This window comes from Vanellus vanellus, assembly GCF_965231255.1.
Source record: "Vanellus vanellus genome assembly, chromosome: 5".
Classification (NCBI taxonomy): Eukaryota; Metazoa; Chordata; class Aves; order Charadriiformes; family Charadriidae; genus Vanellus; species Vanellus vanellus.
Genome location: NC_138910.1, coordinates 35,803,313 through 35,825,727, shown reverse-complemented (window position 1 = coordinate 35,825,727; position 22,415 = coordinate 35,803,313). Strand labels below are relative to the sequence as shown.

The 22,415-nt window shown below is 38.9% G+C and overlaps 1 protein-coding gene across 1 annotated transcript in view; it reads right to left on the bottom strand.

Moving 5' to 3' along the window:
* The window catches only part of HIBCH (3-hydroxyisobutyryl-CoA hydrolase), a 46,715-nt gene extending 40,480 nt beyond the window's left edge, over positions 1-6,235 (bottom strand). Inside the window, exons 1-5 of the mRNA XM_082483165.1 lie at positions 6,183-6,235; positions 5,146-5,188; positions 4,236-4,376; positions 2,691-2,775; positions 1,824-1,904 (exon numbers count right to left, since the gene is read on the bottom strand). Of these exons, the coding sequence (XP_082339291.1) occupies positions 1,824-1,904; positions 2,691-2,775; positions 4,236-4,376; positions 5,146-5,188; positions 6,183-6,214 (382 nt within the window). The 5' untranslated portion in view covers positions 6,215-6,235. The remainder of the gene's footprint in view (positions 1-1,823; positions 1,905-2,690; positions 2,776-4,235; positions 4,377-5,145; positions 5,189-6,182) is intronic.
* Between the last annotated feature and the right edge of the window lie 16,180 nt (positions 6,236-22,415).

Sequence of the window (22,415 nt, the reverse complement as noted above, 5' to 3'; positions counted from 1 at the left end):
AATACCTGACAACTTAGCTACCTCTGGCTATTATAAATAGCCTTGCAGGATGTTGGGACACAATAGTTTCCCTTTTACCCCCTCTCACAGTCTGGATTAACAGTGCAGAGTGTGTATCAGCCCTCCAGTACTTTACTAAAAAGCCAGATGCATTGGTAGGTTTCAGCCAAAATGTGACTATAAACTACTGCAATGCAAACATGTTCTGTCTTGCCAACTCTGTTGCATACTACAACCCTGAATGCGGCACAGGCGGGTCAAGATGATAACGTCCTAAAGTACCACAGTTTTATCCATCAACTTTATCTGTTGGGCCTTTAGGAGGAGTAAAACTAAAGACCTCATGCTTTCAATTACCATTCATGGATACATTCAGAATTTCACTGGGAATGAAACTGCTGCCTCATATTCAGTGTTTTCAAGTCAGACTTAAAGTTCAGTCAGATTGTTGATACGGGTATCCGCTAAAACCATGTTGCTAGCTTTTCTGCAGCAACTACAGATCCTTGTTTAAAAAAAGAACTATTTTAAAAGGCAGTTCAATCCTCCAAATTATTAGTTAGAAAATATAACAGAATTGCATTAACTTTGTTCTTACATGAACATATAAGCTAATGCTTGGGCTCTAGATGCTAGTCTTTGTGCTAAATTTCTATAGAAGCATGCCTTTCCAATAGCAAATGCTGTGAAAGCAGCTCCTCTGTATTTTTAAGTTGTAAAATATAATATATAAATAAATCTTTTTGGCAGAAATCTTAGTCTTAAAGGAATACAATCATACCAAAGTTATCAAAAATCTAGGTTTTGTAATTACATGCATTATAGACATAGAACACCTTAATAATTTAAAAAAAAACCCAAACTTTTAAAGTATGTACCCTTGCAATATTTGAGTAGACTAGTGAGTTGGAAGGGACCTACAATGATCATCTAGTCCAACTGCTGTGGTAATACTAGTTTTTCCCTAAGTACCTGAAACTTAAACTATTTTTCTTGACGAAGACAAGAAAGGTACATGAGAAACATGCTAAAACTGGAAATTCTATCAAATGAAGTAAAAACAACTTTTCAGAAACTAGTCTTACCCTAATAACTCTATGCTCTTCTGTTGACCTAAGTTGATATGCAACATACTCGCCTCTCCTCCTGTATTGACTAACACTGGATACAATGCTTAAAAACTCAAACTGTATTCAATAAAAGTATGTCTGGAGAAGTTTTTTCTCACCAAAACATTACACTCTTGACTTTTACCCTAAAGAATTAATATCTTTTATCCCAGTAAACCTTACCCAGTGTCTATGCTATTAGTTATTTTAAGACCACAAACTCCTAGGTTCTTTGCAATAAACTAAGGCAGTTAAGTCCTAGCTTGAGTATTCATTTATGCAGTTTATTTAAATGGAAAGCTTTAACATAATTTGATCTTCTGCTTTCTGACTGAGTATTAATGATTTTTCCATGCATCTATTTTTATCTCGGGTCTTCTTTGAAGCAGACCAGTGATACTCAGTACAAAACTGCACTGTTTACATCTAAGACTTAATTCAGCCATAGCAGAAATATAACTAACAAGAACAATGGGATGGGATAAGGTAGCTATCATAATAGCTTAAACAAAAGAAACAAATTCTGCATGCAAGTTATAAAACCAAGATATGTTAGACTACTGGTATTGAATTTGGTAAAAAAAAAATAAAAAAAATACTACTTCTATTATGTTATCACAGTCTTTTATAGATTAGAAAAGAGTGAAAGTGAATTTACATTCAAAGCCGCTATTAGGAAAACTGTACTGCTTCAGAATTTGCTATTAAACATACCAATGGCATTGTTCAAGATATATTCTTCTCTGAAGAAATCTTGTGCCAGTCTATCTCCAGCTTTTCCTGCATCTGTGATGGCTTAAAAGAAACAAAAATTCTAAAGATAACTATAAGTTTAACAAAAAATACAAGTAAAAAAATTAATACTGCATAATAAGTTTTTTTTTTCCTACAGCAATGAAACAGCAACTTAATCCTGCTTTATTTTATTTGACAAAATTTGCTCAAACTTAAATAGGAACACAAAGTTTCAAATTTGAGTCAATTCTAATATGCTGGAGACACTGCCACATACTCGTAAGAACGCAGTCCGTTTTCTATGCTAGGGAACCCCTCTTAATGTCTGGTAGTCTTGTTTGTGATATTTTGTATCTATATATATAGAACAGTTACTTAAAACTGATTATATTGAAGACTGAATACTAAAAATGAGAAGCCAATTAGAGTAGGACACAATTTAACAATAACCCATGCTGCTTGTTTACCTACAATTTAAAACAATGCCTAATTTTCACAGTTTGGAGACTTCCTACAGTTCATAGTTACAAAATAATCACACATACATTGATTATCATTGTCAGCTCTGTATCTAGTCACCTCAAACATCAGACACAAATTATCCAATAGTAACAGAGCTACCTATTAGGATCCAATTTTTACTGTTTTATACAATGTTCTGAAAGCTGTCTCCTGACAAATAAATAGCATCTGCACATCAAGGTGTCATAAGAAGTCAGCACAACTAATCTTTCTTACTGTTGTGTAGCAAGCCTTTGTTTACCTTATTCATAGTAAATAAAGGAAATCAACAAAAAGTAGTAACTGGAAAGATATTTCAAATGTTTAAGTGACTATAGTCCTTACCTCTGATGTCACCCCCAGCACAAAATGCTTTTCCTCCAGTTCCCTTGATAATTATTAGAAAAGTTTCAGGATCTTGCTCCCATGTCTAAAAAGACATAAATGTTTCCACGTAAGACTAAAGTCTGTGCAAAAAAATGCTTTCTCTGTATACTGTCTGTAATTCTTATCTTGCTTTTTCAAAAAGCAAATCAAGCCATACTTAAAATAGCTTGTCTTAAACTGAAGTTTGAGAGCTAGATGTCTTTCTGCCACTCCTGTGTCCTATTCAACCCTGACATCAGACATCAGCAGAGCTGTCATGTATATTTCAGCAAAACACCTATGCAGAGCTCCCAACGTCTTGAAGAAAGGTAGCGCTCCCTAAAACAGTGCCAAACCTAAATCTCAATGTGAACACAATGCTGGGGCAGAAAGTTAGGAATATGGAAGATATAATAACAATGTTTCAGGCCAAATCATGAAAGTTGTGTAAATCTAAGATGCATGGCAAAGAAAAACAGCATTTAATTTGTTGATGGATTTTGTCAACCTGACTGCAATCAATAGACTAGACCAAATCAATTTTCGCACAGATGTTTTGCCAGCTACAAAGACCATGGTTTTGAATTTCGTTTTTTTTTTTTTTCTGAATTAAACACTGGTACAAGACTTCAGCAGTGGTGCAACAATATTGAGAACAAGATGCCTTTTGTGGGACTTTTTCCCCCTCTTAAACTATGCTTATATATCCCTTATTTAAGTAAGTGTACCCAGATAAAAGAAAGACAAGACATTTCTGTATAACATCAACTGTACTTAAAATTATGCCACCTTTTAAGGTTGTGCTTCAAATAAAGCCTGGTACTCAGCACTACAAATTAAGTATTTCTTTCTTTAAATATTCAAAGAATGCATAAATTTGCAACACAACTGTCTACCAAAATACCAAAAGGCGGATAACTATGCAATGAATACTGGTATCTAATAAGTTTGACTTTGTGCATATGATAAATAACATGATTAAATTTAAAAAGACCATTTGCATACTTAAAATTTCACACTACTTCACTAGCTTGTAGAAACAGTGCCTGTAAAAGCATAAGGAAGTTCTTTAAGGAATGACACTAACAGCAGCTTGCTTCCTAATGATTTGTATCTTCTATTTCGGCCACGCAGCCTCCCCACAAAACATGCACCCAATCAAGAGGCAACACCACTGTATAGCTTGGAATTCATGCATGCTGACTGACCAGCTTTGGCTGTTGCCAGAAGGAACATATAAATGCCAAACACTGCTTGCTTTTAATTCAGTTCTGGTTTTAATATGGGTGTCTCTATCCAATGCTAAATTTAACTTTGTCTGACTGCTTGTTTTTTTGACATGTCTTCTCCTCTTTCTAACTTGCTTGAAACTGTTCTTTCCCATCCTATAAATCTGAGCTTATGGGCCAATGCACTCACACAGACTTTAATTCTTCAAATCAGTACACTAAGTGTCAGACTGAATTTTAAAATTGGTTTTGGATAACATATGTATAGTGGATGGGTAGAAGTGAAGCTACTAACCTTTATTTGTGGATAAATTTGTCGGATCATAGAAAGATTTAGCGCATTGAGAGCCTTGGGTCTATTCAAAGTTATTATTCCTGCACCTCCTCTCTTTTCCAACAACACTTCAGCTGTCGAATCTGTATGCTTAGACATCTTCTGTACATGTAAAAACAAATAAAGCAAATGTGATCAGTCAGATACCTTGAATAACATACATACAAGAGTGTTTATGGAAATATATTCTCAAAACGCACTATTTAAGATCATAAAACATGCATTTTGGAATTGTATGCTCAGGCTTTCCCACTGTACTTTAAGATTTATTTGCATTTCTTAAACAGTTCTTTTGAAACCACTTTACGTTTCAGTCCTTCAGAGTAGTAAATCTCACAAGTTTTTGAGCCAGACACTGTTTGATAATGACATTTGAGTTCATTTAAAAAAAAAACACACTACACTACAAAACACAAAACCATGGTTCTTTAAGACTGATATTCTGAAAATACCCGCAAGAATTATAACAATGACAGTTCCATATGTCCCTACTGGCAGTTTGACATTGCAAAACCAAATGTACACATTGCTTTTGTCTGTAAGTAACTTCCAACAGTAGAGAACAAACAATTAAATTATTTTTACAATTGGTTTCAAACTCGCAGTGGAATGATATGTAAGGAATATATGGAAGCTAACACAGAAACTAACTGTAAAAGTAGGTAGGCCAAAATAATTAAGCTTTAATTTACACTACAATAAAAACTTGTAACAAAGTGCTCAAAGAAGTGGACAATGTTATGCCTGAGTAATAAACAATGGCATTCATAACCATTGTGAGCAAACACATTAGAAGTCGCATGTGCTGTCTGTCTCAGGGTACTTGAGTCCTAAAAGCTTCCAACTCAGTCAAATGAGATGCTGTTCTTACCAAATGTTGTAATATTACTTGTAGTCTGTTGAATGGTTTCAGCCTGAAAAAGAAATATTAAAAAGACAGCTAAACCCATAAACCAGCTACACAATCCCCAAATATATGACTGCTGAGTTAAAAAGCTTTTTCAGAAAAATTTCTGAACACAATTGTTTTACATTCTCCTTTTCAAAATCAAGTAAAATCAGAGTATAACTTTGATATCAAAACAGTTGGAAACTTCTTTGCTTACTAGTAAATAGGTAGCAGATACCAATGCCAACTACTAATGTTTTCGATGTGTTCAAGTTAGAAGGTGAACCTGGAAATAATAAGACAAAGAGTTTGGGGGATATGTTTGGTACATAGCAGTTTATGTCTTTTAAACATTTATAGCTCTTTTCCTGATGTTTAAATGCTAGCATTTTTAAGAAAATGGTCATGTCAAAAACTTTTGCGTTTCCAAAGCTTCCATGACACCAAACCTGCCCTCATGTCCTTGTGTGTTTGCACATTTACGTAGGGTTTATGTTAACAGCTGGAACAATGCTTGTGCCTCCGTTGCTGACCGGAGATACCCGTGCTGGGACATTCTGTGAACCTGTTACTCAATTTAAGTAATGAGGCTGTTATTTATTAATTGCCTCCATATTCTACTGAGGAAGACAGTTAAGCATTCACTGGACTTCAGACACCAGGCTTTTGCCAGCATTAACGAACTGCTTTATCTTCCAGCTTACTCAAGAGCACAAAACACAGCCAATTAATGCGTTACATTCGAATGTCACAGAACCCTGGGCTACTTTTTACGCACACGCTCATTTTAGAATGGGAAGGTTAACCTAGGCCTGGCTAATCTAGGCCTAAATTCTGTTTTATGCCTTTTCAGGGGGGTTTACAATCCCCGGCTGTAGAGGCCTTCCCTGCCACAAGGCACCGCCGAGCTGCGGGGCCGCCGCCATTTAAAGCCCTTCAGCTGTGGCGGGGGGGTGGGGGGGTGTTACGGGAGGAGCTATGCCGCGCCTCAGGGACGCCACCGCCGCTATTCCCGTTACCTGGGCAGCGGCCTCAGCACCCGAGCCGCCATGGCGGCAGCCGGCGCGGTCGATCGTCGTCATCGGGTGAAGCGGGACGGCCCGTGGGGTAGGGCGCATGCGTGTGGGGGTGGGGAAGCGGTCGTTCGAGCGGGAGGGTTGCGTTCTCTTCACCCTTCCCGGGGTAAACGGGTGGCTCTGAGGGGCAGCCGCCCGCCGCCGCCCCCCCGCCGCCGGCCCTCCCGCCCTCACGTACGTGAGGGCGGGAGGGCCGGCGGCGGGGGTGGGGGGAGCCCGGAGGCGGGCGGCCCACCCGCTCCCCCCTTGAGGAGCCCTTTTCCAGTCAGCGTAGCGACTGACAAAAGGCGCTTCCTTACTTTGACAGGATTTGGGATGAATCTGGGCTGCTCCCCGTCCTGGATTAGGCCGGGAGGTGGGAGGACACGAGGTGAGGCGGGCTCTTCCGTGGGTGAGGTGAACGATGCCCTGTGTAGCAATTAACATCAACTACGGCTGTTGCTGCCTGAGCTGGGGAAAGAAGTCTTGCCAAATTACCTTCAGAGGCGACCTTTGTGGGCTGAAACTGCATTTTTCATAGAATGGTTTAGGTTGGAAGGGATCTTGAAGATCATAGAGTTCCAACCCCACTGCCATGGGCAGGGACACCTCCCACCAGACCAGGTTGCTCAAAGCCCCATCCAACCTGGCCTTAAACACCTCCAGGGATGGGGCCTTCACAACTTCTCTGGGCCACCTGTTCCTCAGAGTGAAAAATTTCTTCCTAATATCTAATCTAAATCTACCCTCTCCCAGTTTGAAGCCATTCCCCCTTGTCTTATCACTACATGCCCTTGTAAAAAGTCCCTCCCCATCTTTCCTGTTGGCCCCCCTTAGGTACTGGAAGGCTGCTATAAGGTCTCCCCAGAGCCTTCTCTTCTCCAGGCGGAACAATCCTAGCTCTCTCAGTCTGTCATCATAGGAGAAGTGCTCCAGCCCTCTGATCATCATAGAATCATTTTTAACAATGTGTTGTTTTCAGCAGCAAAACCGGTTTCTGAATTTCTGACCTCCCTGTTTCTCCTCATCCTTTTATGCTAGCTGCCACACCCGTGCTGCCTTCTTAGCTACTGACACACACAAGACTAGTGAGCTGGGATTAAAGAGCTGCTCTAAGGTAGCATCCCACCAAAAACTGGTTATCCTAGAAGGTAAATAGAGGGATTAAGCAGCTAACGTGGTTACTGCCCTGAAGGCAACTAGGGACAGAACTGTGACCTCAAAGATGGCATGTGTTCAGCGTAAATAGAATCAGAAATTGCCACCAGCAAAACTGCCATTTTTTTAAAAAGAGAAAATTAAGGCATTTGACAATTTATGGACATCATAGTAGGAGTCCATAATATTAAATTCACTTTTATTTCAGACTGTTTTAGGCTGACACGTACCAGCACGAGACTGATATGGAAAAGTGTGATGAACCATGGAGTAAATGACAATACAGTGCATTGGGTAGAAATGTAGCTTTATCATCTCTCAATGTAGCAAGTTCTTCGCACTGGCTGTCTTGATTCACATTCATATTAAAAAAAAAAAAAGTAAAAAAATCTTAAAACCTTGTAGCAAAATTATTTTTCTGTAACAAAAAAATCCCAGCTCTTGGAAGCACTTCTAGAGAAGTCCCCAGAGGGCAACCTTGCTCTTCATTTCAAGAAATGATTCAGCCCCTGCTTATAGCAGTGTTATCTGTATTGGCATTTCCGTTGCAGTAACTCTCAGGGTATATTAAATTTGGTTGTAAAAAATCTTAATCAAACTAAATGGGCACAAAAAAAGATACAGAACATTTTTGTATTATGCAGTCTCAGTTTTGAGTCTTATACACTGTGAACAAAAAATAACTGAGAACAGGACATGAGGTGCTTTTGCAGGCATTGGGAGACTGCCTACTGTGAACTAATTAATTGCAGAATTCATTAGGCAAACCAGACCATTTGAACTTTTACCTACAGATTATATGATCATCAAAGATGAAGTCTATTAGTGTAATCTTGAGTATATACAGCCCTATATGCTGTTTTACAGCAAGTACCGTGCAATTAAATCTAAAGTCTAAATGACACCAAATTATCACAGTTGCCAAATCTGAACCCTTACGTATATTTATAGTTTTTAAATTACTTTTGAGGATGAGATAACTCTGCATCTCTTATCCAGGTATAACCAAAGTATGATGAGTTTGATAAGCAGATAACATTTTTTTACTTCATATCCTATATCTGAAAGTCCATACATTTCACAAACAAATATGAAGAGAACCTTTCTGTAGGGTAATCTTTTTGTTAGTGTCACTGTGGAAATGAAGAAATCAGTGTGTGGAAGCTAACCTTGGGTAAGAGCAGGTGGAGGCTGTTTGAAACCCCTGGAAATAATAAATTCCACCTGCACATGTTGCACATGGGCAAGCCTGTGATCAGGACATGATTACATAGGATGTCTGCTTCTAGAGTCCAAAATAGAAGTCAGTGGTCTGATTCATCTTTTACTTATGCTGATTTTAATCTGTTCCCCCATCTATTCCACCACCACCCCAAACTTCAGTATAAATAATGGCGTAGACCCTTTCTTTGTTGTCTTCCAGCTGTATGTCTAATTTAGAACAAGAGTGGGGCTTGCTCGTTTGTAAACAATGAAGTAAGAGCAAGTATTGTCTTGCAACAGCTACTGATTTCTTCCCACAGTGCTGACAATGAATTTATGCTTAATGTTTAAATTCTTTCCCTTTTTTTTTTTTTTAATTTGTTTCAAGAAGAAGGGATGGTGGCAGAAGAGCCATCTTCCTTGAGCCTAGCATTCTACTTCATTTTAAAACGTGCTGGTGATGGCTTGAATTTACCTATAGTTTGGGAGGGGGAGAGGGGGGCGGGGGTAGGTGTTAGAAAATCACAATTTTCTCACAGCCAGCCATTTAGTGACTGAAAGCCAGTCCAAAAAATAATTCATATATCATCCTGGTTTTTAATAGACCTTTTGCACACTCCATTTTCTGCAGAGTGGAATATCAAAGTGAAAGTGTTTTCTAAAAAGTAAATAAAATACTTCTATAAGTAGAAATAGGAAAAAGAGTGAAAATAATTGAGTTCTATGAGAACAAGCAGAATGAGATGACCTTTCACCTGGCAGTTTATAGATGATACTACTCTTAGCAAAGAGGGCTGCAGGAGACTGGCTATACTAGGGGTGAGCAGCACCCCTAGTAACCAAGCCAGGAACTCAGGGGGTACGATTGCAATAGCCAGAAGGATAGGCAGGTTGTAATTCCTCCCCTTGGAGAAATTTCCTGGCAGCATGTTCAGCAGGTTTGGAAAGAGAAAACAAATTGCAGACCGTAGGAGGACTTTAGACTTGAGCAGATGTTTTTGGGTTTTGTTTCTTTTCCAGAACAACATATAACTTGAGGATGTGGGAGCTCTTGCTCCCAAGGATTCCAAGAGCAACTCAGCTGTGTTCTGTATGCCACCTATATACCCCTAATTAATCATTAATTTGTACTTCTCACTTACTTGCCTCTGAGAGCAACCAGCATAGTTCACCAAGACCAGATAATAAATGGTACAAGTACTTCATCATGTCCCGTGTTCCTGCATCCAGGCTTGCTATACATTTGATCTTTTCTTCTGCTGGCCGAACAGCTAGCATCTAATTTCTCTATGTGTGGGTAGCAAGTGCATCCTTACAGTGTCTGAAGGTAAGGAAAAATGAGTCTGTGAAGGCTTGAGGAATAGAATGGGAAAATTTCCAGTTCATCCTTGCTAACTGGTTATTACTGTACTGACAAGCAATCCTCAAATTGTTTTTTCTTTGTCCAGTCTCAGTTGACAATATTCTAAAACACCACCACAGATGACACAGGTTCAAATTTTCTTGCTCCAACATAGACACCCAGTACTGACCCAGTGGAGGGTCATCCATTGATGTCGGTGAGACAAGAAGTAGACTTAAAATAAGTGGAAAACCAATCTGTTTCTCCACTTTCTAACAACAGGGCAGGTCAGCGAAGGACTGAAATGCAGGAACCACGTATGTAATATGGAGAACCAAATTTTTGCTTTTGTCTGTAAGGTGAGCAATCCCACGGGAACAGAGTGCCTTCCCCAGGGCTTTTAGTCAGAGACTTTTCAAATAATGCATCCATATAACATCTGAAATTGTAGATTTGGGATGAGGGCACAGCTAACGGCATGCAGTAGTGAATTTCTCCAGTAACAAGAAAGTGTGTGAGAGGGAGAAAAAAGAACAACTTTTTTAATTTTTGCCTTTTCTTTGTTTGTTTGTTTTTTTTTTTCCCTCCACTAGTTAATTTCCATCTTATCAGTGGGGAACTAGAAATGTTTGGAAAAGGATGAAAGCAAATCCATAATGAAACTGTGTGAGTGAAGTAGTTTCCATTTTCTTTTGGCCTCAGAGGGCACTGGGGAAAGTGTGGGGGTGGCTGGGTGCTGCTGCAGATGCTGCTGTGTCGATGAGGCTGGGAGAGAGGTCCCAGGCAAGGTCCATCCACCAGTGGGTTCCTTGCCTCCCACCATCTTGGCTTAGACAAACCACTCACGCTGCATCCACCCTGCCAGTACTCCCTAGGTTAGACAGGACCCTGGGCAAACACCCTCCTACATTTTTCTTCCCTGCTGCCACAAGCAATCTGTCACTCCCCCCCACCAACCACCCTCCACCTACGTACAAAACCGTACAAAACCGTAACTGTAAGGAACGCCCGCTTCCCTTCCCCCTTCCTCTTTCCCTCTTCCCTCCCCACGGGTCTGTTCTTCGTGGGTGAAAAATGCAGTCTTCCTAGAGATCTGGTCACCCCTGAATTTGGCTTTGAGACCCGAGCTGTTTGATACCTTTTTAGGACCACAGCTTGGAAAGCTCTGCTTGCAGATCTATTGTGTTAGTTTTTCATTTGCATATAATTGCACATGTGCAGGTGGGAAGGGGCTATTTGCTTCCCACTTGCTTTGATATGCCTCCCCTCCTAAGAGGACTGCTTCCTTCCCTTCCTGCTCTCAGCCTCCCACGCATCCAGCAATGAGAAATGCTGCAGAAAACTGACCAGCTCCCAACCCGCCCACCTGAGGAGGAGGAGCACTAGCAGCAGCAGCAGCAGCAGCACATTTCTCTCTCAGCTTTTTAAACACAGTTAAAAAGAGCTGTAGTGTGGGTGGAAATAGCTGTAGGGAGTGTGTGTGGGAATGGGGCCAGAGGAAAGTGAATTTTCTGTTGGTAGGACAGTTACTTCTAGTGGACCAAAAAAATTCCCCAAGGATATCTTACTGCTGAAGGTGTCTTTGGGTGTATAATCAGTTCTTAAGGTTGAGTTTCCCAGGTCTGGAAAGAATGAAACTGAGTTTCTTTTTCCCTGGTAGTGCAAGTGATGGTACAGTGGCCGCCAGCACTTCTCGCTCAGGGAAGCTTGCCTAGAAGACTTAAGGAGTCTCCTTAGCAAATGATATTTGTATTGCATCCTGTTGTGTCATCACGTCTCTTGTTCTGCTCACGATGTATGTGCTTGATTCTGTGAGAGTCAGAGCTGCCTGTATGTAGGAAGAGAAAAAGGCATGTGGTTTTCACAGTGTGGATCTGTATTTCAAAATACCATCCCTGTTGGACCTCTTGAAATAGCACCATCCCAGAATATCAGTTAATTCAAGATTTACTCTAAATTTGTGCTTCTATAAGGAATTGAATTCAAGCTTATTTATGTTAACAGGATGTTATTTGAGGTGCTTTGCTTCTATTACATGAATATAGCAATGAAACTAGTATAGAAGAACAGAACTTGTAAGACTAGTGGTATAGAGTACAAAGTGGTACTGTTGTTTCTTAAGAAATATCTCTGATAGACTCCGAGAACCAAGGGTACAGGACGGCTTTCAGGTTCTGACTTGGTTTGACTTAGCTATCGGGAATACAGGTTATACAATATATAATCCTAATCAAATTTGTCCTAACATGAGTTAGTTATATGCATTCTTCTCAATCCAAAACTCTACCCACAAATTTATTTTGACTAGATTTCTCACCAGCATCAGATTTACCATATATATTACTGATGCAGAATCTTATATCAGGATGTGGTCTGTAATGATTCAAAGAGACGCAATAACAGCCAATTAATAAAATTTGACTCTCAAAGCATAAGAGATTTTTTTAAAGAAATATTGCATAGGGCATGTAATTTTCTCCTAGTGAGTAGAATCTTCAAACCTGATATTTGAGTGGTTTTAGCCCTGTGAAGTAACTTTCTTCATGGAAAAGGAGCGCACACTGGAATGCGAATCCTGTCACACGGCAACTTACCTTCCAGTCAAGACATAGCAGTTTGTCAGACCCATTTCACAGACTGGGACTGCACAGACACAATGCAGTAGGGAGCTGGGATCTCTTGACTTCAGTGCCTCCCCGCCTGCCAGCCTATCTCATAGCTCTGGAGATTTTACCCTAGAGTAGGAATGAAAAATGTAGGCACAATTCCGTACACTGATCAGCTTGGAAACAAAGGAAGTTATGAATAAGCCTAATTAACACATTTGCATGTGACACAACAGACGGATCAGCTGATGGACTTATGTTAGGAAGAGCTAGAGCAGTATCAATGGAGATGTCACTTTAATGGAACTAATTATCCTGATGTTTTAAAAGTCTTATTTCTGAATGGTGGTTAATATTTTAAATATATCCTTATAACCTTCCACTGAATCTTATGTAACTCATAATTATAATCTTCTGGAATTGCATACCGACCCTGAAGAGGAACAATATTCCAAATAATAAGTTCATGTCACTTGACTGATTTACTTTAAAACATTGCAGTATTTCCTTTGTCAGTAGCATTTTGAAGCACTATTGGCCTGCTTGTAATTCTGTGTCGCATTTAGCATTGGTTCAGTTAACTTTAAAGGTAGTGCTTTTCATTATTTTATATCAATGAATCTACATCAGATTTTTAAATGCAGATTATATGCTTATCTTGCCAACTACTGTTAGCCTGAAATTTTCCTCATATGATCTATTGTGGTGGAATGATATTATTCAAGAAGCAGTAAAAAAAAATAATCTCAGACATTTAGAATCATTAAACATCTATTTTAGGAGCTCAGTCTTGTATGTAACATTCCTGTTGGCCTCTCTGTTTTATCTGTTATTCAGCTGGAATGTCACACGCTTTCGTCTTGAACCATCTGGTACCAACCATTCCTTCCTGGGGGTCATAGTGCATGCCTAGTTACCTCATTTTGTTTCAGTCAAAATCATAGTGAATTAAGCACAAAAGCATTTGATGCTAATTAGTACCTTTCTGATAGTCCAGGGATTTGATGAAGACAGAGAGCACCTCAGATGTTTATTTTCAGAATTTGTTGCTCTAAATTAAAGTAAGGCTCTTCAGCAGGGCAGTTTGGCTGACAGCGTGACAGTCAGTATCTTATTAAATGGATGTGTGTGTATTCAACTCTTTCCACATTCCTCATCTGACACCTCACGCAGGTATTAATTTTCACTTGAAAAGATCTACATTTGATTTAAAAAATAAATATTAAGAATATTTTTCAAAAGTTTTTTCTATTTTATTTAATTCTGGAGTACAACTAAAACTGTTTATAAAATAATGCCTTTGAAGAACATTCCCTAGGGAAAGACATCTCATTTAATGCCACAAATGATGCAAAGGACAGCAGAGCAGATTGGAGAATTTAAAAATGAGGGGGAAAAAATAGATCAGCAGAAAAAACAGAGGCCTTTAAGCTATTAAAAAATAAGCATATATCTTTCATTGCTGCAGATATATTCTGTTTGTAAGTATAAATTACCAACCTCGAATTTGGGGTAATTGTGAGCAAATGCTAGGTTCAATGCAACTCAGTTTCCAGAACTGTGTATAATTATTAACCTGGTGGAAAGGATGTGTAGCAAGTCAGAAGGGAAAGTGTGTGTTTGGTTGGTTGGTTTTCAAAAAGAAGTATGGTCAGCCTGGATCATAAACAAATTTGCAATGGCAGTAACAGGGACAGAGTACTTGGTTCCTGGAGCCCTCGGTCAGTGGATAGACCCGCCCAGGGATATACTGCTCGGTGAAGAAAGACAGTGGCAGGGCACAATATAGATCTAAGTTGTTCACAAGGAAATATGTAGTCTCTGGTACCATTAGTTCCGCACTGTAATCTCAATCTTCCATCTGCCCTGTGGATTTCATGATGCCACTGGTTCTCCTGTCCAGACGTGGGCAGTCCCTCCTTCTCTCTTGCTCCCTCTCTCTGTCTCTACGATAGCAGGCTGGGACAGAGGTTCACGCTGCTAAAAGCAGTATACGGAAATATATAATTATTTCAGAAATAACATGCAACTCAGTATGATTTAGTCATACTTTGACACACCTCTGTCTGCCAAGAAAAATGCAGGCACTACCTTATAGAACTGTTGCTAAAAGCACTTCTTCAGGCTCTAGGAGTGAGAAGATGCTTTATTGTATGGTTAACTGCAGGAGTTAACAGCAGGGTTTCAATCTGGGACCTGCCAAGATATTAAAGCACTCAAATCTGTTGCTTGAATTAAAGGCTGTGCTTCTGCCTAGGAGACGTAGCACCATGTAGTATTAGCCTGGGACATTATTTTGTAAATTTAAGACACTTTGAAAAGCGATTTTATTGACATTTGTAGACTAAAAAAAAAAAAAAAAAAAAAGAAGAGGAGAAAGTTCTGGCCAGCACCTAGAAGAAACATCTTTTGTGTGTTTTATGCTAAAGTTAAACATTTTTCTAAGAAAACAGAGACTTTGTTTAAAAAAAATAAATAAAAAAAAACATTTTCAACCTGAAATGTTAATGGAAATCTTCCCCACCACCACCCCCCCCATGACTGAGCAGGAGAATAATGAAACACATTTGGACTGTGCATTCCTTCTCCTGTGCCACCACTAGCATCCCTGTAGCTTTTGCAAGCCTTTTGTAATATTCACCATTAACCAGTTTCTTACTAGAATTTTGCAAGTACAGCTGTCTGTCATCTTAATTACAATAGTACCATACAGTTTTCAACGTACTTTAAATAGTCAGAAGAAGCAGACATTGAAAGGAAGTTTGTAGCTTTTTCACTATTCTGCTTTAGTTTCCATTTCTGTAAAGAGAGTAACCTTTACCATCTCATTGTAATAATATCAACATTAACTTTATGGCCGAAACAATAAGATGCTATACACTGGTGATAACAAATCGCATCTTGTCGGTGCACAAAAGATAGCTCCTATTATTGAGCTAAAGCGTAAGTATAGTTTATCTATATGTTTGCAGTGTGTATACAAGAAAATGCCACATAGCACACTGACCCAGGATTATGGGATCCAGAGGAAGAGGATTCAGATACCACATGCTTTGAATTTCTGTGTTGCTTTACAAATCAACATATGGAATATATTTTCCAGTTCTTTAAAAAATAAAAGAAAACCTGTTCTGTAAACTGTTATAAACAAATATCCAACCAGGGTCTTCTGTGTATGTTAGAAGGGATGCATGCTTTTTCTTTCTAAACAAATAATCTGACCACTGCTTCACATGCAAGCCTGTAATGCTGCCATCTATCAGCTGTTACCCAGCTCTACAGAAGGAAAGGAAGATTTTTTTAGCACAGAACAAATCCATGCCATATTAAAATGCACTCACTCAACCACACTCCTTTCCTCTGGAGTATTTAAATTATCTTTTATTCTGGGGAAATTTCCTGCCTGTCTAAGAATTTCCCACCTTCTTCACTTTTTATGTAAAAAAGCCCAATATTTACAGAAGTAAAAAAACCCAAATCCTGTCAGGTGTTCCCGTGTGCAATTTCAGGAGGTTTGTAGGGTATTTGCACAAGCAGTCAGCTCTCTGTTTCTCAGTAATTCATTTGCTTTTGTTAGTTATTCACAATAAGCAGTCATAATGCTGGTAGATAACATAATGACTCACTACAAAATGACTCCAACAATGGATTGTGACTTTGTCATTGCATAATAACAACCAGAAGCAGATCTCTCAGTAATATGTGGAGTTATTTCTAGAAGGTGAAGGAAAACATCCTTCCTAGAAAATGTCACTTCAACTTAAATACCTGGAAGCTTTTTTTTGCCAAAGATTTTGGTGACCCATGCTGTGAAACCTTCACTTTTTCTGTCTAGAAAGGATAACTGTTTGCAGATCTGCGTTAATCTGTCGAACATGTACCAATGTGGGCAGTATTTACCTATCTCATAAAAAAAATGTAGCTCAGCCATGTTTTTAAAATCTTTCAGCTCAGTAAAATAGCTAAATGAAAGTTCAACTCTGTAGTTGAAACTGTAGTTCAGTTCAGTTCACTTTCTGTCTCCATTTCCCAGATAGGCCTGAGTTAATTAGTAGCCAGCCTTCCAATACCTGTTTCCTGCTTTTGAGCCTTTTGTGTGTAAACCATGGATATTGGTTCAGCCACTGTTATTGCGAGGAGATCATCCCCCACCCAGCTCAGAGTCCACAGATTTACCAGTTTTGTTTAGCTAATAAAGCTAAAGGTGGGTAAGATAAGACAGGTTTTGTAAACCAATTACTGCATTCTATTGATACTGTATTTACTTAAAATTTGGTGCTGTTGGGTCAAAATTTAAGATATATTGCAGTTTGAGGTCTTTAAAATTTTTCTTCAGTATTACTATTTGGAATGGTAGTTGATGCTTAAATTACTAATTTAGAAAGTAAAAGAGAGATGTACAAGATAGACAGGTAACCTATGTGTCATGTACATTTATGTCCATACTCATTTTCATTTTTGCCAATGGAAATTATAAATAACCCAGTTTACTGCAGAATTTTCAAGATTAGAACTCTTCCTTCCGAGAGTGCTGTCCGAAGGGTTTTTAGGCATCAGGAGGGCTGATACTCAATTGCCCTCCATAGTGTTTAGGATAATTATTTATCTTTTTTATTTCACTACAACCTGAATAATAAAAAAACCCTACATATCAAAGCTGATGGCATATGCACTCTTTGTAGTGATATTATTCCACATGAATGCTACAAAGAAAGAAGGAACCGAGACCTTAGGCTTTCCTTAACATTCCCTGTTGTTGCTGCTACCAGTGGCCAAGGCTGTGGAAGACACAAGGAACATCCGACTACTGCTTTTGTGACTTAGATATGACTGATGTCAAGAAGGAGCCAGCCACTGATACCTTGTTATGGCTTCACCTTCTGTGACTCGTATAATGATGCAGCAGCACTAGTAGGAAATGCTACTGGTTTAAGTACATTTGAATGACTCTGCAGAATGGGAAAAATGCCTTCCTAACTCAGTACATCTATAAGCTATTGTTTAAGGCAAAGCATGAGGGTTAGTACCACTTCTTACATGGTGGTCTAGGGAACCCGAGGGTCCATGAAACCATCAGTGGCCTGAAGGTGATCTGCAAAACAAATCTAGAGTTTACTCAAAACACTTAATTCTAAGTATGCACAATACGTTGGAAAATTGAAGGGAAAATAAACTGTGGTACAAAATGTTTGAGAACTATTGATTTATTGTTATTCTAATCTTTTTTTAATTGTTCCCCAGAAGATTACAGCTCTTAGAAACAAAAAGACATAAAACCAACCATGCTGAGTCAGACTGAACAACTGTCTCCCAAAACATGCCCCAAGGAGCTGCATAGGGAAAAGTAAGAACAGGGCAAACATGGCTCACACTCTATTTTCAGCTCAGGGGACTCCTGAGTTGGATGTGGTGGCATTCTTTTTTTTTTCTTTTACTGTTTAGTAACCTGGAGATTTCTCTTCCATGTGTTTGTCCAGCCTCCCCTGGAACTTGACAAAATTTTAGCATCCGCAGTATCTTTGCAATCTCTGGACACGTCTCCTACTAGCTTCATTTGAGGTGCCCTAATCCATGTATGAGAAGAAAAAGTAAATTTACCTGCTTTCTCCAATTCATGACTTTGTAAATCTGCTATATCTCTGATAAGTTGCCTCTTTTCCTGACTAGGCTACTCAGCTGTTCCAGGCGGAGAAGTCATTCCAAACTTTTGAGCATCCTTCGCTGAATCTTTTCCAACTCTAATGTATTCTTTTTGAAACGAGGAGACCATACTGCTTTTTTTTCCCTGTAATTCATATGGGATCCATGTCTGAATGTCTCTCTGTGTGAAAAAAAAAAAAAAGTCCATATATTATGCTAAAATAGAATTCTTTCTACTTCGCAATTGGTTTAGCACTTACAAACTTTCTTTTTTCTTTCCCCCCTCATAAGTACTTCACCGGTTTTGAACCTTCTGGTAATAAACAGTTAACAGTACATTGTAGCAATATAAGAAATCCTCAGGGAGCTAGGCTGTACATCCTAAAAGCAGATAAAATTGTCCAACCCTGCAGGCAACAGACCTTTTCTCAACTATTTATAGAACAGGAGCAAGAGAGGGGAAAGAAGAAAAGGAATTAGTAAATTACTTTTAAAAGCATAGGTATTTAGAATTCATAGTTGATGTGCTGATTTAGGAAGTCATGAGATATGGCATAGGAAAAAAAGGTAAGAAATTTTAATACTGTTAAATAGACAAAGACTCATTTTCTGGTTTTGTCACCTTCCTGTGTTTTTTTTCTTTTCCCACCCAACTGTTTCAAAGGCATATCCTTACAATGATGCATCAATTTTCTGTCTGCTTGAGGTTTAGAAATAGCTGAGCTGTTATAAATAGATCACAATCTGCAACAGACAAAGAGAATGGAAATATTGTAAAAGGTTAGCTGAAAAATTTAGACGTGGATTGAGATTTCAGATGCCTCCAAGAGTGGAAGTACTCAGTTTGAAATGCTTTATTAACCGCAGCAGAGGAACCCATGCTCCTTGTGCAGCAGTGGAGAACTGCCAGGTGGAATCACGTGGCACTTTTGGTCACAGTGCCAAGCAGAGAATGACGTCCAGCCCTGTCTCTGGGAGCCCACAGGTCAATGATGTGAGAAGAAGGCACCTTGCCGTTTCTTACTGCGAGGCTAAAACACAAGAGACGATTACTCTAATACTATAAAGCCACTAAAACAGAAAGTGTAACTTTTACACCGTAATTTTTCTGGCGGTTCTTGAATTGGAAGCGTTCATCAAGTTTGCTCCCTTTTTCGACTTTGCCTCCAAAACGCCTTAACTTTAGTGGAAGTGTCTTAGCATATGGTTGACACCTTGTCCTTGTCCAACAAGGCAGTGAAAAAATCAAGACTGGGGAACAGTCTAATATCTTTTTGTTTCTATTTGAGTACTCCGTTTATAAGGTCATTTAGATCCTGCTGACGTTTCCAAACAGACTTTGGGAGAACAAGTAAGTTGTCCTGCGCTGAAACCTGATACCTGGGAGTGGTATTATTCCTCCCATCATATACCTACAGCCGAGGTCCATTTTTTTGCCTTCCAACTATCTAATTCTGTTAGAGCAACTGTGAGAAAGATGATTTGGTGACTGTGGGTAAAATAAGACATTAAATGGAAGGGACAAACTTACTCTACAATGTGTTTATTTTGAGGAGAAGCTGCTTCCTGAAACCAGGCTGGGTTTCACAGTAGCTATATCATGGCAACTAGCTTGACATAAGCTATACGTTCTCAATCTTTGCCAAATACGATGTCATACTGCTAATGTGGGACCTGGTCTTTGCTTGAAGCGTGTCTCCAGTTGTCCTTGATTTTAACAGAAATTTAGGCCAATACACAATGCAGAATCAGGTTCTTCAAACCTAAATTAACATTCTGTTGAAAACTAAACATATGTTGTTTTTTTTTCACTGTCAACAATTTAGTTTCCAGGTTTGGAAAAGAAACATTTCTGGGGAGGAATCCAATGAATTTATTAATGAGCGGGGTAAGTATGGAACTATTAATATCTTCTGAAATTTTGTTTGTCTTATTTTTATCTTCAACTTCAGACTCTGAAATAAACAGATGTTCTGAAGCTTTCCACTGAGAATATTAGAGTATGCTAAGTCCTATCTTAAATATATTGTGTTTATTGAGATATTGTAGGAAACAGGTGAATAGCCATGTACAGTATTTCCAAAACAATTTGTACCATTACATGAAGTCTTTATTTCACATTGCACTGATTGCCCTGAAAAGAAAACATCTCAAACATTTCTTATATGTTATTAATGATTTTTATTTCCAGACAGAAATCTGAATTCAAAAAAGGAAACATTACTTTATTCTCTAATATTATCAGATAACATTAAAGCTGCTATTACTATTCTGTGCTGTGACTGACAACATTCCCATCCTAGACATATTTTAGAGTGCTTCTATTTCTCTAAAAATGTTCCATTATTTCACAATCATTTTTGATCAGAGATACTGCTTTTAATCTCAGTGTAATTGAAGTCTATGGCAATCCTCCTACTGACACTTAAGTACTAAGGTCCGTTGTTCTTCATTGTGAGAAATATCATCTTGAGAATTTGAGAAGGGCATCAGTAAATTGCTCATTGTTTGCACACTTTGGGGAGGGAGGACTGTATGAAATTCACCTTGAAACTGAATTCAACTACCAGTATTGCTTGAATGTTGTCATATTAACCAAGAAGTTAAAACAGATTAACCAATCAGTTATTCTGGAGGTCCTGAGATGAAATACAAAATAAAAAAGATCAGTCTGCTTTCTGGAGAGAGGCTAGATGGCTTGGCTAACACTGTGACTCCCTTTTGCATGAAAAGTGACATTTACTGCTCCTATTTATAATGAGGCAAATTCAGCCCTAGAGAGAGTTGATGCGAGGCTTCTGATGTCAGCAGTTAGCCTTAGCCCGAGTTTGGTGCAATGTGTCCCTCAGTACAAAAGATTGCTTCACAGCTCGTGTCACTCAGGTAGTTTTCATCAAAAATCACATTTGCATGTGCTAAGTAAAAATGTCTGCCTTGCTCTTAATTTTGGTTTCACAGAATCACAGAATGGTCAGGGTTGGAAGGGACCTCTGGAGATCATCTAGTCCAACCCCCCTGCCCGAACAGGGTCACCTACAGCAAGTTGCACAGGACGGCGTCCAGGCGGGTTCTGAACGTCTCCAGAGTGGGAGACTCCACAACCTCTCTGGGCAGCCTGTTCCAATGCTCTGCCACCCTCAATGTAAGGAAGTTCCTCCTCATGTTAAGATGGAACTTCCTATATTCAAGTTTTTGCCCGTTGCCTCTTGTGCTAGGTTTACAAAGCTACATTGTAGAAGCCCTGAATTTAATTGGGGAGATCAGATAATATGACTGTGCTTGTACCTGATTAAAAAAAAAAAATCAGTTTATTTTAAAAATGCTTTGAGCTGTCACCATTTTTTTGAGCCATATAAACGGTAAGACCTAGTCCTTGGCTTAAAGGAGAAAAATATATAATGTGGTGTAAAATCAGAAGTAACTCTCTTGAATAATCTTTCAACATGTTGAATACTGAACCTCAATTAAAATGTCATAGAATCATAGAATTTTTTAGGTTGGAAAAGACCCTTCAGATCATCAGGTCCAACCATTAACCTAGCACTGCCAAGTCCACCACTAAACAATGTCCCTCTTTTGAATACCTCCAGGGATGGTGACTCCACCACTTCCCTGGGCAGCCTGTGCCAATGCGCTTGACAACCCTTTCTGTGAAGAAATTTTTCCTAATATCCCTGTTTTGGCCAGGGAATATTCTGCTGTTCAGTGGTATTGTATTCCTTTAAAAGCTATTCTCAGAAACCTAATTTAGCCAAAAGCTGAGAACTCAAATTCCCATTGACCTCAAGTCATTGACTAGTAATTAGGAAAACAGGGATACCTGACCCTATATCCATTTTTTTGCAGATGTAAAGGACAATGACAGAAAATATTTTCTTGCTTGAATGCCAGCATTTCCTAAACCCCTTGCTCTCAGAAGGGATAGAAGGAACTGCCTAGGGATCAGAAAGAACTGGTCAGTTTGCTGTCCCTTGGTCATATACCTGCAGTTATTAAAAACATGTTAGGCTCAATAGTTATTTAGTACGCTCAGAATACAGTGTAGAAGGCCTACAGTTGTTTTACTGAAGCTAAGTGTGGAAGCAAAGACCCATCCTGCCAGGACATAGTGGGCAGAGAAGGTGGGTGTACATGTCCTATTTTTAACTATTCTGTCTACCCTAGTCATTTTGCATTTTTATTTTAACATTGCTAGCTTTTATTTAGGATAAAATGCACATGCATGCCTTTGTTTAAGTTTTGGAAGTT